General features: G+C 46.2%; 1 protein-coding gene across 3 annotated transcripts in view; it reads left to right on the top strand.

Annotated features, from left to right (window-relative positions):
- The window catches only part of LOC142579605 (proteasomal ubiquitin receptor ADRM1-like), a 31550-nt gene extending 18867 nt beyond the window's left edge, over positions 1 to 12683 (top strand). For 2 of the 3 annotated variants that reach the window (XM_075689994.1, XM_075689992.1), the window contains 3 exons: positions 732 to 898; positions 7947 to 8049; positions 12403 to 12683. In XM_075689994.1, coding sequence (XP_075546109.1) covers positions 732 to 898; positions 7947 to 8049; positions 12403 to 12506 — 374 coding nt within the window. In that variant the 3' untranslated portion in view covers positions 12507 to 12683. The remainder of the gene's footprint in view (positions 1 to 731; positions 899 to 7946; positions 8050 to 12402) is intronic. The other variant, XM_075689993.1, reaches the window with a different exon arrangement.
- The last annotated feature ends 1114 nt before the right edge of the window (positions 12684 to 13797 follow it).

Genomic DNA, 13797 nt, shown 5'->3' with positions numbered 1-13797 from the left:
GATTTTTGTACAAGAAATATTCTTGCACAATGGTGACCGGTTTCCTAAAGTCAGCTTCACCATACGTTTCTTAGAGTTAGCTTTGCCACAAGATGTTCGTTTGATGCGGTAAAGCACTCGAACGTTGCAAAGGCTGTTTTGCTTATCCGATTGCACCTCGCAGGCAATTTACGTCCTAATTTCTTCTTTAAAAAATAAAAAAGAAAAGAAAGTCACCTGTTAGAATTGGGTAAATACTGTAATCAGCCAGTGTAAGCTATGGTTATCGCTTGAAAATAATTTCGACAAGCGATGACAAGCGTTTTCGACAAGCGATGACGTGCATTCAATGCACTCACTGCCCTCTAAGCTCCGCTGAGGCAGACACTGCCACCAAAGGGGTTATCATCAGGGTCACCATAGGGGTCAGGCAAAATTATCCGGTGAAGGTTAATTTTAGGATTGAAATAACGAAAGTTTGGGCACATAGAAATGAAAGGTCAATCGGGTGTTATTCTTGCTGCCAACAAAAGCCACTAGCTACTGGTCATAGCCACTACACATAAGATTTAACGCGCTTTGATGACGAAGGTGGTAGCCTTCATGCTTTTTGCGATGAATGTACCTGTTGTTTGCAGTGGGCCTAAAAGAGACATTGTGTGGCCCTCAGCTGATTCTCTTAACCTCGAGCATTTCGTGTGTGGGTGTGACGTCTGTGCTGGCGCTTACATATTCATTTGCTTTCGGTGCAGTGGACCTGTCGACGACCATCAACATGGAGGTGCTGCAGCCTCTGCTGGACAACAAGGAGCTGATGTCGCGCGTGGAGAAGCTGCTGCCTGCGACCATAGAGTCTGACAAGCAACCCGACGTAAGCGAACACCTCCAGGACACCATCAAATCCCCACAGTTTCAGCAGGTACTACAGCCGAGTACCCCCACCCCATGACCCTTACCCTCCCCAAGCATCCCCCTCTCCACCCCATCGTTGGAGATAGTTGAACAGTGCCCCAAAGATGGAACATAGTGTAGACGACGGTCTGCTGTCTGTAGGCAGCCTTTGTCTGCCTGTCCGTCTGTTGTGCTGTTTGATTACCCTCAAAACATGCACCAGCCAGCCCTGTTGAGCACACACCTGCAACACATCTTTCCTTATCGTCAGTTGGAAGATCTCTTGCAGACTTACTAGGAAGAAGTATGGTGAAGCCATAATTCACCTACCACAGGGGCCATGGGAAGTATAGGCCTTGGAAAGACATTTGTTGACTTGCACACCTTCATATGCAGTATTGCCAGGTTTGGTTACTTGGTGCCATGCTTCCTACTTTGAGGCTTGTGTTTCGGCTCCTCTATTCTTGGCCTTTTTTAGAAATGATGCAGCGAAACCTTGTTACAGTGAAGTCACATCTGGCATGAGAATATTGTAAATACTCTTTAACTAGAACTCTGATATCTCGAGATATAAGGTTAAGTTGAAACTTTTTTCCGTCCGTTGTGTCAACTCCATGTATTTTTCACTCCCTATCTCGAAGGTGCTGGACTTCGGATATCCTGAAATCTTGACTGAAGATACCGTGTCGGACTGGTACTCACTGGGTACCTAACGTGCCCATTCTCACTCAGGAGTTGAACACACCTGAGCACTTAGCACCACACTGACCAAGGTCATGTCAGAGATAAAGTTGGAGAGTGCAATTAGTGCCCAAATACGGTGTCTAAATCCACGCCCAGCAACGGCTCCCTCTGTGTAACAGAGGCCAACCTCTTGCTACCCCGAACCTCGTGATAACCCGAACGTGCCACCTTTCCTTGCTGCAGGCAACACGAAGTGAGAACCTCATGTTTTGCTCTGGTGGCATCCTATTTCGGAGGTGGCCACCAGCTTGAGTTTGTTTCGCTTTCCTATTGCAGTTTTAACCCTTTCAGGTTTGATTTTTTTCACTATATGGCGACCGGCCAGGGTCGATTTTTTTATTGCAGATCCCAATCCTTCTGAGGGACCTATCTCGAAAAAAAAAATTTCTGTAATTTTTCTAGGGTGACCGTAAAGTGCGAAAAAGATATTTCGCGTTGGTATATATGTACTGCTCATTCGTGAATAACATCAATAAAAAAGAAAATAAACTCATCAGAATTTAAAATTTGATGCGTTGTTATACACATAGTTCAAGGCTTGGAAAATGTGCATACGAGAATGTTTTGCTACTCTCAAATGTTCCTGCTCTTACACTAATATTTACGTCCGCAGCGTAATCGAACTGTGTAGGTGAGCACAGTCAAGAAAACTGTGGTTGTGTGCCCGTCAAAAAAGCAAAATGTGTGACAAACTTCCGCTTATCTTCATCTTATCGCCAACCAGAGGCAATTAGTTTTTGTGCATCCCCAAAAAACAAAAAAGAAAAGAAAAGGAAACATGCATGGCAGCATCCTACCTATGCCCACCCCTGTGAGCACTAAACAAGCGAGAAACAGCCGGTCGCCCTTTGAGCTATTAGTAATGAGATAGCCATCAGTTTATATATAGGAGGTAATGATGTAATGAGGAGGGAAGATAAGCAATGGTCATTAAGGGTTACGGACTGGATTCCAAGGGAAGGGAAGTGTAGCAGGGGGCAGCAGAAAGTTAGGTGGGCAGATGAGATTAAGAAGTTTGCAGGGACGACATGGCCACAATTAGTACATGACCGGGGTTGTTGGAGAAGTATGGGAGAGGCCTTTGCCCTGCAGTGGGCGTAACCAGGCTGCTGCTGCTGCTGCTGCTGCTGATGATGATGATGATGAGCCATCAGTTTTGCGAGCACAAGAAGCCTAAACTACCTGCGGAACAATACCCAAACTGCCGCCCATGCGTGCCCCCACGTGCGAGTGGTACTATGTAGAAGTGCTGGAGCAAACTAGCTTTGAAACAAACCATGCAACGAAAACAGAGAGAGAGGGAGGCATGAGAAAAAAATTCCCTGTATTTCCGCATAGTGGCAGCACATGCCAGAAAAGAAAGTTAGGAAATAGGCGTGCTTTTTAAACATACCGACGGTGCCACAAATATACGGCATATGGGGATGCGTGACTCTCACGCGTCCCCTGATATGTTATTTTCTTGCATACGTCTCGTTTCCTGTAATCCGGTTTTGCCGCGTGGCTTTACTGCGGCGGTCGGTATGCTCGCAGGGTAGTACGAGAGATGGCGCGAGTGTTGCTCTGATAACGCCACCTAACGGCGGAGTTACTTGGGCGCAAAAAGGAGAAGGCTCTTCCTCTTTGGCTCGGGATCAGGAAGCGGCGCAGACGTTCTGCGCGTACACCGATTCATGCTTCTGCGAGACCGTCTCGCAGGGCCTATCCCGGAATGGACGAACACAATCGTTTGAACGCGCCACCATTTGCATGACCGTACGCACGAACGACCAGGCATTGGTGACCAGCATGGGGCAAACATATTCGCTCGCTATCCAGTCGTGGGGAGTCTGACTTCTGCGATTTGTCGCGCGCCCATCGGCATGTTTTGTGGATAGCAACTCGGCTAGCAAACATTAGTCTATGAAAGGTGCAATAAATGCCCTTGTGATTGTTTGCACTACTGTGTTTTCGTTCCTTTGTCCCAAGAGCACGGGTGAGAGCCCCACAGGCATCGACCATTTTGGGCTTGCTCGCAGCGCCATATATTTATGTTGTTGACCCTATATTTACGTTGTTGACCCTAAAAGGGTTAAAATATTACGCAATATAAAAACGACGATGTCTCCCTCAGGTCGCTCGGGCCCCACAAGCTCAATGTGCATCCTCATGTTGTCTTGTGCCGCAACAATTCTTGTCAAATGGGCATGTCAAAACTTCCTGCCAAAAATACTCCGCTTGAAGTAGCTGCTAGCCCAGGCCGAATTTGAGGAGCGCAAACCTAAGCTTGCTGAAGCCGCAGAAATGACAATGCGCGTGTTGGGCTGCTCAAGTCCCACCAGCTTGGCGTGTGCATACCTGCCAACCCTCCCCATTCACCCGGGGGACTCCCGATTTTAACGTGACAGCGTCAAGGAGCTCGTGTCGCAGAAGAGCCAGTGTTGTCGGCGTGGCTGTCGGCGGCATTGGCCGTGAGCGAAAAATGGCGGAAGGCAATTCATAAATACAAACAACTTGCAAGATGGGCTGGGTGGGAATCGAACCAGGGTCTGCGGAGTGTGAGACGGAGAAGCTACCACTCAGCCATGAGTTCGATGGTTCAAAGCGGGACAAAAGCACCTCTAGTGAATGTGGTGTTGCCTTAGAAATGTGCCGTAGAAAGTTATACGGCGGTGTATATTGGTAATTATTAGCATGCAAATTAAAGAAGTTGCAATTAAACGAGTAGCGAAGTACGTTTCCGCTACATTTCTCCTGAGCTTGGCGCACACGCAGAGCCATCTTGCGGCAAACACAGAAGACCCCCTCCTCTCAATGTATGGCGCTGCCCCGAGAGGTGCCGCGCCACTCGCCCACGTCTCGTTTGAGCGCATTGGGGCCATGCGGGGACCGTTGCGAGGATGCCCCAATACCCTTGCGTTTAATAAGTTTTCTCGCTCTCTCCCTTTCCAACTTCCAGCTTGCATCACTCAAACCCTTGCGTTTAGGCGACACGGCTCCTCTTTCCGCTCACAGCGCGATTCCTAGGTGCAGCGTCCGATGCGGGACGCCTCTGACATGATCGCTGAGCCGTAGCCCGTCTGGTGGGAAAGCTTCCCCTGCGATGTGTGCCGTGCTGCTGGCGAGGAGTCATGCGTCTGTGTGGTGCTCCCAAGCGAGATAGAGGACGATCCCATCGAGGTGTCAGCCCCATGATCACGTCCGCCTTCATGGCGCGTCGTGGCCCGGCTTTCCGTGACGATCACAACGTTTGGCTCGCGTAGATCGTTTCTCCCTCCAAGACACTGAGTTCTTTGGTTCGTTCCGCTTGCTCAGGTGCACGTTTCGTCTTTGTGTGACTGAAGAGCATGCCGAGCGAATGAGTGGGCGGTGCAAACGAGGTGCGATAACGCTGTTGCGTTGCACTCTTGAAGGCGAAGCTTAAGCGTCCTCCAATTTTTTTACTTAAATTTCCGATTGTACAATCACTGTCTTATATCTCCCAAAAAGTGTTTTCTGTTCGCGTAATAATAGTTTTTGCGAAACTGGCACCACGGAATCTACGGCCACATTGTAATCGTCAGCATCACAAACAATGGCCGCACTAGCACCGTCGGTATCATCGACTAAGCAGCTGACTACGGTGCCTAGTAAGCCGACCAAAGCCAGAGCCAATGTAGCTCTTGCATTTCATGCATGCCTTCCTTTATAGTGCATCTTGTTGCCGCTGGTTGTGTGTATGATTAGTGTCGGCTAGGCCGTGTGTGTGTGTGGTGCACCGTGGAAAGTTACAATCCTCATGTGCTTGGTGCCATGGCGCTTTCAAAGCCCAAGAAGAGGTGCTTGCAGAAGTTTTTGGGATTTTATACTTCTGTATTTCTGTGCTTTTTGACATCAAGAAAAGAACATTTTGCATTTTGTACAATGTGTGGATGCGAAGTCAGTGTGTCCCATGATGGCAAAGGCGACTTGAAACTGCACGTTTCCACAGTGAAGCATCAAAGCTATGTTCGCACCGCTGAGCAGCAAAACAACATAGTGAACTTTCTCCGGATCAACTGTGATGACAGTGTCATACGTGTGGAGTGCCTGTTTACGGGATTCCTTGTCGAACCCAAACTATCCCTTAGTGTCATCGACCACGTTGGGCCTCTTCTATGGAAAATGTTTCCGAAATGCGACGAGGTGAAGCGTTATGGATGTGGACGCAACTCTGAAGAATGCGGAGGTGGCCAACCTGAAATTTATTTCACAGGCATCGCTGTCGAATCTTTGTTCCTTTATTCAGAGTTTACCCTCAGCTGCTGCCCCGATATTCCAATCAATCTGCTGAAGACGCTTTAGATGCTCTTGAAGCTGAGTTTACCATGCTACAGGCGTAGTACAGTCTTCAAGAGGACATTCTGAATGAAGAAAGGTGGGTCGTGCAGTGGTCTGTGGTTGGAAAAATAAAAAACCCTGATGGAAAACATGTTACACCGAGTTTCTGAGGTGTTGCTCGATTTACTCGTGATACTGTGTAGCAAGGCAGAGTGTGAGAGGATTTTTAGCGTGGCGTGAAAAACTAGGACTGAATTCCGCTCATCAATGTGCAACACAACCCTCCAACACCTGCTGCTAGTGAAGGGCCGCCAGTCTGGACCATATTTTGAGCAAAGCTACTCTGACAAATTTTTGAAGTGAGCGAAGTCTGCTACTGCAAGGTCCCTGCAAAAGGATTTGTTGAATGAACACTGCCTGAGAGTTTGAACGAAACCCCCTTCCTCCCCCCCCCCCCCCGGTCCCACCAGAAGTTGAAACAGTCAATGCACCCCCCCCCCCCCCCCGTTGGCGCGAAAAAAACGTCTCCCGATTTTGGTCTCGCCAGGTTGGCAAGGTATGCGTGTGTCGGCGTCTCCTGCTGCAACAATTTGTGTAATGCTTCGCATAACGTAGTGTGAACTACAGTTGAGTTGACCAGATTTTTTGGCGACTTTTCACAGTTAGTATGTTTTTTTTTTTTTGGAATGTATGAGTGATGTTCTACTGTACATGTGCAAAAGCTTTGCGTGTGTAGCTTTCCCTTTATTGCTACAAAAAGCTGTTCATGAGTGTTACTGGTAAGCTTGTGACTGGCGTACTGGCTGGTATGCCAGGTGACCGGTATACAAGTGACTTGGTGGCTGTGCACATCACCAACAACTGATACGCAGAAAAAAATGCATGGCACCTTCCATTTTATCCAGGGGGTATTCTGTGCATTTGAACATGTCACCTCTATCACTGCCTGCGAAGCTGATCTCGGTCTCGGTTCTAATTTCATCCTTGTAATTTGCTGATGGTTTCACTTTCCTGCCCTTTATGTCCTCTCTTTGCCCTTACCTCCAGCTTCACTTTTTAATATGTAAGACAAGCGGCTTGCGAGAGTTTACCACCATTTAGGCTTTCACATTCATGCAAAGAAACTGTCCAACTTGCTCACATGGCAAGCCTTGAAGTAATTCTTGCTGCAGGAGATCTGTGTTGTGCTTACTTGTTTCCTTGCACAATATTTTATTTTTTTCAAAAGTGGTGTGGGATTTGCTTAGTGTAGGTGCTGCTTTTATAACAGCTGTGTCATTAGTTGCTCCTAGGGAACTACTATGTCTGAAACTTTGAACAACATAAAGCTGAGTGAGTTTAACAGAAAGCTTAGTATCCACCACCCTTGGCTTATCACTCCCGTAGCTGTATTCCTGTACACTCTTTGTCGATCAGAGCCCACTGCTTCAACTTTGCATCATCTTTGGGCCAATGCAGCTTATTTCCTCTAATTCGACCCTGGCGGGACCGATGGAATTGATAGAATCATACCGTGGGTCAAATTGAACAAGGTGAAAAAAAAAAAAGGCATGACGCAGCACCCAGATTAACCGGAGTCAAATTAACAGAAGTACTGCAGTTACCTTCTCCGACTGATATGAAGATCACCGTAAAGCATCTTGCAATGAAACCAGGGTGCACTCAAAGATGCAGTACAGTTTTGAGATACTGGTATGCGTCGTCCATGCAAATGTTACCTACCACCTGTGTTTAGAAGTCCTGCAATTTTTCTTGCCGCCATTTCTAATTTTGGAGTAAATCTGAGCAAGGCCCCCTTATTTCCTGCAAGTGCCCTCTAAGCGTGGGGTAAGGTTTGAGTGCTTCTCTAAATTTTTTACAATGTTGCCAGCTGTGGCTCTTGTTTCATCGTAGCAGCTGGAGGCCTCTTGTGTGCAAAGGCATGAGCAGTCTTGTCACACACGAGCAAATGGCATTTGTTGTACTACGGTGCTTGTGTCTGTGTGCTATTGCCTCATCATGCTCGGTCAAATACTGCTCCCAGCTGAACGTGAATCTTCTTGCCTTCCACCCAGGCACTGAGCATGTTCAGCACAGCACTGCAGTCTGGGCAGCTGGGGCCCTTGATGCAGCAGTTTGGTATGGACGACAGTGTTGTTGCAGCTGCAAACTCTGGAGGTGAGCTTGCCACCGTCATGTGTGTTTTCAGTCGCAGAGATGTTGGGGTGCACATTGCTAGTGTGTTTTTCTGCCACGCTGTCACCTGGGTCCCATTGTGTTTCATAACCCAACGTAGAAGGTGTGTGTAACAGCTGCTGGAAGGGTTGGCTGCATTATTTATTTCAGTTACCCTGTTGGCTCCGAGGGCATTTATAAAGACAGGGTGTCTAGCAACTGGGAAAACCGGGATTTCTTAGTGATTATGAATAGTTTGGAAATACTCAGGGAAAACGCAGAGAATTTTTGCTTCAATCAGGGAAAATTAGCTGTCATTTTATTGAAAGGGAATGAGTCTCCCTACTGCTGGCTCGAGTAAGAGAGGATTCATAACGAATTCTCTTTGATGCCATGTCGTCGGCTGGAGGAGTTGCCAGTGTACAGTCAGTGATCGATTTGCCTGGTGCCCGATTTTTGGGAAATGCCTTGACGGCTACGCGGCACTACCACATGCCTTATAGAATCAATGTATAAGAAAGTATGTAATTTCAGATGCAAGAACCCTTCGCTGTCCGATTTTCCGGACTTTCAACCGCGACCGCAGGTCCCAAAATGTCATTAATCAAAGGCAACGCCGCTGTTTCGATTATCTCGCCGTCTTGAACCAGCGCTCTCGTACGCAGATCCACTGGCAGTCATGGCCACCCCTGCAGCAACGCGAGGCCTAGCTGCTTCGACGTTCGCTATTAAGGTTCTTACCGTCCGGTGCCGTGTTTTTCATTGAAAGAATTCGTCGCTTTCGATTGGCTTCGAAGCTTAAAAAGCATGGCGCGTTGCATAATACTGGTTCCCGAAAGGCAGCTTCGCCTCAGCACAGTAATGTTATGCGGTGAAGCGTACGGGAGGTACTGTGGTGAAGCTTCACAAGCGTGGGAAGGGACAATTGTCACGGGACACAGTACGCATTCCATATTTATACACGCGTGCACCCGCTGTCTCCTGACCCAGTACAAGCACCGATATACCTAGTAAGTTTACTGCAGGCCTTCATAGCTTTTTCGGACGTGCCTGTGATGATTTGAGCCCTTAGGGGCAGTAAAAGACATGCATTCATTTTTTCGGAGTGCCTGATTTGATTTCGTGGACGTTTTGGTGGCCCCTAGGAAGTCCGAAAAATTGGACGTTGAATGTACAACTGACCAACAGGATGCGTCAGAAGGTCTGTGGGGCAAACGTGCGCCAGAACAAGGACAAGAACAGAAATGACTGTCGCATTGAGCTTGAGCTAAAAAAGCAAAGTGTTGGCTGAAGCCAAGATGCAGGTGTCCCTTAGCCAAATAAAAATAAACTCTTTAAAGCAGTGAAAGGCAACACTGAGGCATTGTGCACGGGCTGAGAGTATGCGACGACAGTTGAGGTTGACTTTCCAGCTGCTGAGGAAATCTCACTTGCGACAAAGTTTGGGCCTAATACCAATGATCTTGCGATCACTTCATAGAAATAGCTCATTTTCAAAAATATTTGCTTCTGTATGCATCTCCTTTGAAAATGTTCGACTTGATTTGCAATGGGCTTTATCATTTTTTTCGAAGATATTCGCTGTGCATGTTACTATCGCCTCCTTTCAGTTTTCTATTTTGAATAAAATATACACTACTCCTTACTATTCAAACTGGATTAAGTTTTTTTTTATTTCTTAAAATGCTTACTTGAGAGTGACAGCATCGGGCTATGTGGTGTCAGCCTGTCTTGACATAAAATAAAGTTCTGTGTCGCTCAGCGAAAACCTGGTAACCTCAGAGAATTCGAAAATGTTAACTTGGTAGACACCCTGTAGAGAGGAGTGGGTTGTACAGAAGAAATGTGACCGACCAAGGTAGGTGACCTTGTACACTGTTGTTACCACACTTTCTGTGCTCCTGTGAGTGGTCCAATGCCTGCTTTGGGCATTTATACATTCAAACCTCAATTTATCAAACACAGATATATTGAATTACAATGAAATATCGATATAACATAAATCTGGGGACTGCAGTAAATTGTTTTTTTATTCTGAAAGATTGTTATAGTGAAAGCCCCAAATTTAACCATTCCACCCATCAGCTTGTCAGTTCATAAGTTGTCACCTTATGCACTATCCACGAAAACATCACTGTTGGCTCTTGGCACACACTGTTGCTATTTTCCATAGATTCCGCCGCCATACACCACTGAAGCACCGTATAGTAAGAGCGATGCGCGCAAAACAGACACTGATGCCGAAAAAACTACCGACAAAAAGGTAGCTCCGTGTCGCCTCCAAAGCGCAATGTTTCTTGCTTTTTGTTTGTTTTCAAATTTCTTGCTGTGGACACCGCCACTGTCTTTCTCAAGGTGGACACTTGAGCTATGTATGTGAAAGCACAAGCGCACGCAAATGACACCGTCTGGAAAATGCAAAGTGCAACCTTGTGGCCTCCCCGCAAGTACAGAGGCCACGTTTCAACGAAGGTGTAGCTAGTATGGCCGCAAAAAGAAGCGTGAAAGAAAGAGACGTGCACAGAAAGAAGGGCGAAAGAAGGAAGAGATGTGCCTCCATTTCTAGGCGACACTTTTCTGGGTGGAGCATGCGCTCACGAAACCTGATGTGTCATTGCCTCTGCTCACCCGCATTCTTCTTTTTTTTTTTTTTTTTTTTGCAGACGCCCTCTCAAGTTTTCTAAACTCATGCACCGTGATGTCCGCTCTGCACCTTGTCATCTGGTAGCCTACTGTTTCGGCTGCCGTGAAGGATACAGTGAAATCTAAGAATCCCCAGATCTCAGGATATTAGTTCGTAGTACTGAGGCGTTAACACCACAGGGAAACTGAATAACGATCATTATTTTGACAAGTTCGGCATTCTGAAGTTGGTAGAACTGAAATATTTTTACATTGCAACTATAAGAAGCCAGCAAGGGATTTCTGAAAAGTTCGTTAATCTGAAAAGTTTGTTAATGTGGTGTTCGTAGTAACGCTGTTTCACTGTATTGCATATATCGAACACTTTCTATATTGCCTGGAAAATCACACGCATCTAAAATTTTTTATTTCGAATGGGGTCGGACATGAAATGGACATATCGAACTCTGCCACCCCAGACCACGTGCGCTCTGTTGGCAGGCGGTGAGCTTTCCTGCAACACCCTTGAAGATAGCGGTGGCGCGATGTGCGTTCCAGACTTCGGCGCACTATAGCTGCACACATCGATCACGCTGAGGGCGCCATTTGAACGTAGCGGTGTACGTACGCGGCAGCTTGGCTAGTTCGACAACGTCAATGATGCATTGCATTTGCATGAACATTCCACCTCAGTGCCGTGTTCTGCGTCTGCCGCACCTCGCGGGTACTGGCGGTTTGCATCCATAATGACACATCCATAATGAGCCCAGCGTGCGCTCACTGGGCTCACTCATAGACGCCTTGGCAGACGCCACTTAATACTTTGTTATTGACAGTGTTTCAAAACGCTTCGATTGACGGACGTGGAGATCGCAGCAGAAGTAGTGGCCAAACGAAGATGCTGCCAAGGTTGATCCCATAAGCGCTGATGTTGCCTCGCTCCTGACCCAAATTGAGGCTGTAGCTGCTTTGGCCCTTCTATGCTGCTACCGCTGCACAATAGAAGGCACCGGCCTACCACTTGTAGATTGTTTAGACTATGTTGAGGACGCCATGGTTAAGCACGTAGCTTTCAGCCAATGAAATAAATACTATGAGTGAAGTTTCAAGTAAGTATTTACTGCGCCACGATTGGTTCATTGATTGATTTGTACAGGTTTTTTACCCATTTTTACGTGATTTTATATGTAGAATTCTGGCTATATAGAACTACTTCGCGATCACTGCGCTGTTCGATATATAAAGGTTCGACTGTAGTTTCTCTAACAAATGGGCATCCGGTACACCTTGGTTATGATATTCATTAGATTTACTTTGTTATGTGCAGTAATTCCTTTATATCTGTGTTTGTCAAGGTTCAACTTTTTGTTGTTTTGCTCTTAGAAGGCATGCTATGAATGGCAGGTGCACCGTCTGCTGCTGTACTTGAATTTAACTAAGAGTTTTGGATAAACTGATATTTCCCAAGGCTTTCCCAAGGAACAGGAAGTGGACAATGTAAGAGGGTTGATGACTCATATTTTTAGGCAAGATCTGAAAATAGTTGCCCTCTGCATAAAAGCAGCGACGCAGGACAAAATTTGGGCACTGGAGATATGGCATCTGTCAGTGCTTTTTTTTTTGGCCAAATGTCTGAAGTGCCTTTATTCTTATGAGCTTCATTGACCTTGCTTGTGAATGTTAGTGTGAATGGAAGTTTCTGTGCTCAGATACAATATCCCATGTGCGTTTCAGACATGGTTCAATTCGTGAAAGCCCTACAGGCGTCGAAGGCTGCAAAGGATGCGAAGTCCCCAAAGAAGGACGAGAACGTCGACGAAGACATGGGACTAGACTGAACAGGCCCTTTCTGCGAATTGCTTGCTCATGGCGAAGTTTCAGGTCACCACTGATGGGAGATACTAACCAACCTTTTCAAAACATCACTCCTTTCCCTTCGAGCTGTTTTTCCATCAGACATTTGTGTAAAAGTGCTTTACAAATAAAGCAAAAAAAAAAAATTATGGTGACATTCACTTCTGTATTGAAACTTTCTCTGTTGACTGTTCAGGAGCAAATCTCCATGAGAATTGCTGAAGCAGTCAAACTCCCCACATTTTCAACACATAAGCAAGCTTAAAGGGACACTGAAGCGAAACAATAAGTCAATATAGACTAATAAAGCATTGTTTGAGAACCCTGCAGGCGGTAATTTCAAAATAATAGTGATATTAAAATGATAATAAAAGTGATATATAATAATAGTAAAATGAAGGCCGAAGTATCAGTATTTGAATTTCGCGCCGAAGCCCTGACCCTGGCACACCAGTATGACGTCGGGGATTCCAAAGTATGTTTTTGCATTTGGGCCGCGTTGGCTGAGTAGAGGTTCCCAAAACTTGCCATGGTTAATATTTGGTTCCTTTAGAACACAATGTAGTCGGTCTGTACCGCTATATAATTAAGTTGGCCTTAGAAGATGTCAAAATCTGTGATGTCACAGCGACCATGTGCGGGAACTTAATGGAGGCGTCGCCACCCGTCTTTCGTTCTTGCAGTTTTTCTGGCTTACCAAGAGCCTTATGGTAGGATTGGTGTTTTTGGTGTTGTCGAAACGTAATTTACTGATGCAGAAGAAATCGTTTTTCTGTTTAGTGTCCCTTTACAGACACACAGACAAAGAACTTTATTTACAAGGTCCCTAGAAGCTTTGCCCTAGGGCAGAGCTGTGGGCCGCGCCCACGTGGGGACTGGTAGGCCGAGCCTAAGCGCTGCATCGTGGGCTCTCTGGACAGCCCAAGTTTGATGTGAAAGTTCTGAGCTCTGGGTGGCAGAGCTCCATTCTTCTTCTGAGATGCGAGTGAGTCCCTGTAACGGTCCTTTTAAAGGGATTGAAAACCGATTTTCAAGCTTACCTTTTTTTTTTTTAGCACAATAGAAAGCGTACTATCTGAAGTATTGATACTCATAGCAGTTCAATTGGGAAATGTTTGAAAATGTCTAAAACAATTTTTTTATCTGCAATACCGTTTCTACTTATATTCCGAATGAGGAAAATAGGGCCAGGAATGGGCCAGAGTGTAACACCTGAAAGCTAGTTTTCTGCAGACAGCATCTATTGGTTCTCTGCAACAACCCCTAAATATTTAA

Source organism: Dermacentor variabilis, chromosome 4, assembly GCF_050947875.1.
Source record: "Dermacentor variabilis isolate Ectoservices chromosome 4, ASM5094787v1, whole genome shotgun sequence".
In the NCBI taxonomy this organism is placed as follows: Eukaryota; Metazoa; Arthropoda; class Arachnida; order Ixodida; family Ixodidae; genus Dermacentor; species Dermacentor variabilis.
The sequence above is the reverse complement of the archived record's forward strand: the minus strand, read 5'-3'. Positions and strand labels throughout refer to the sequence as shown.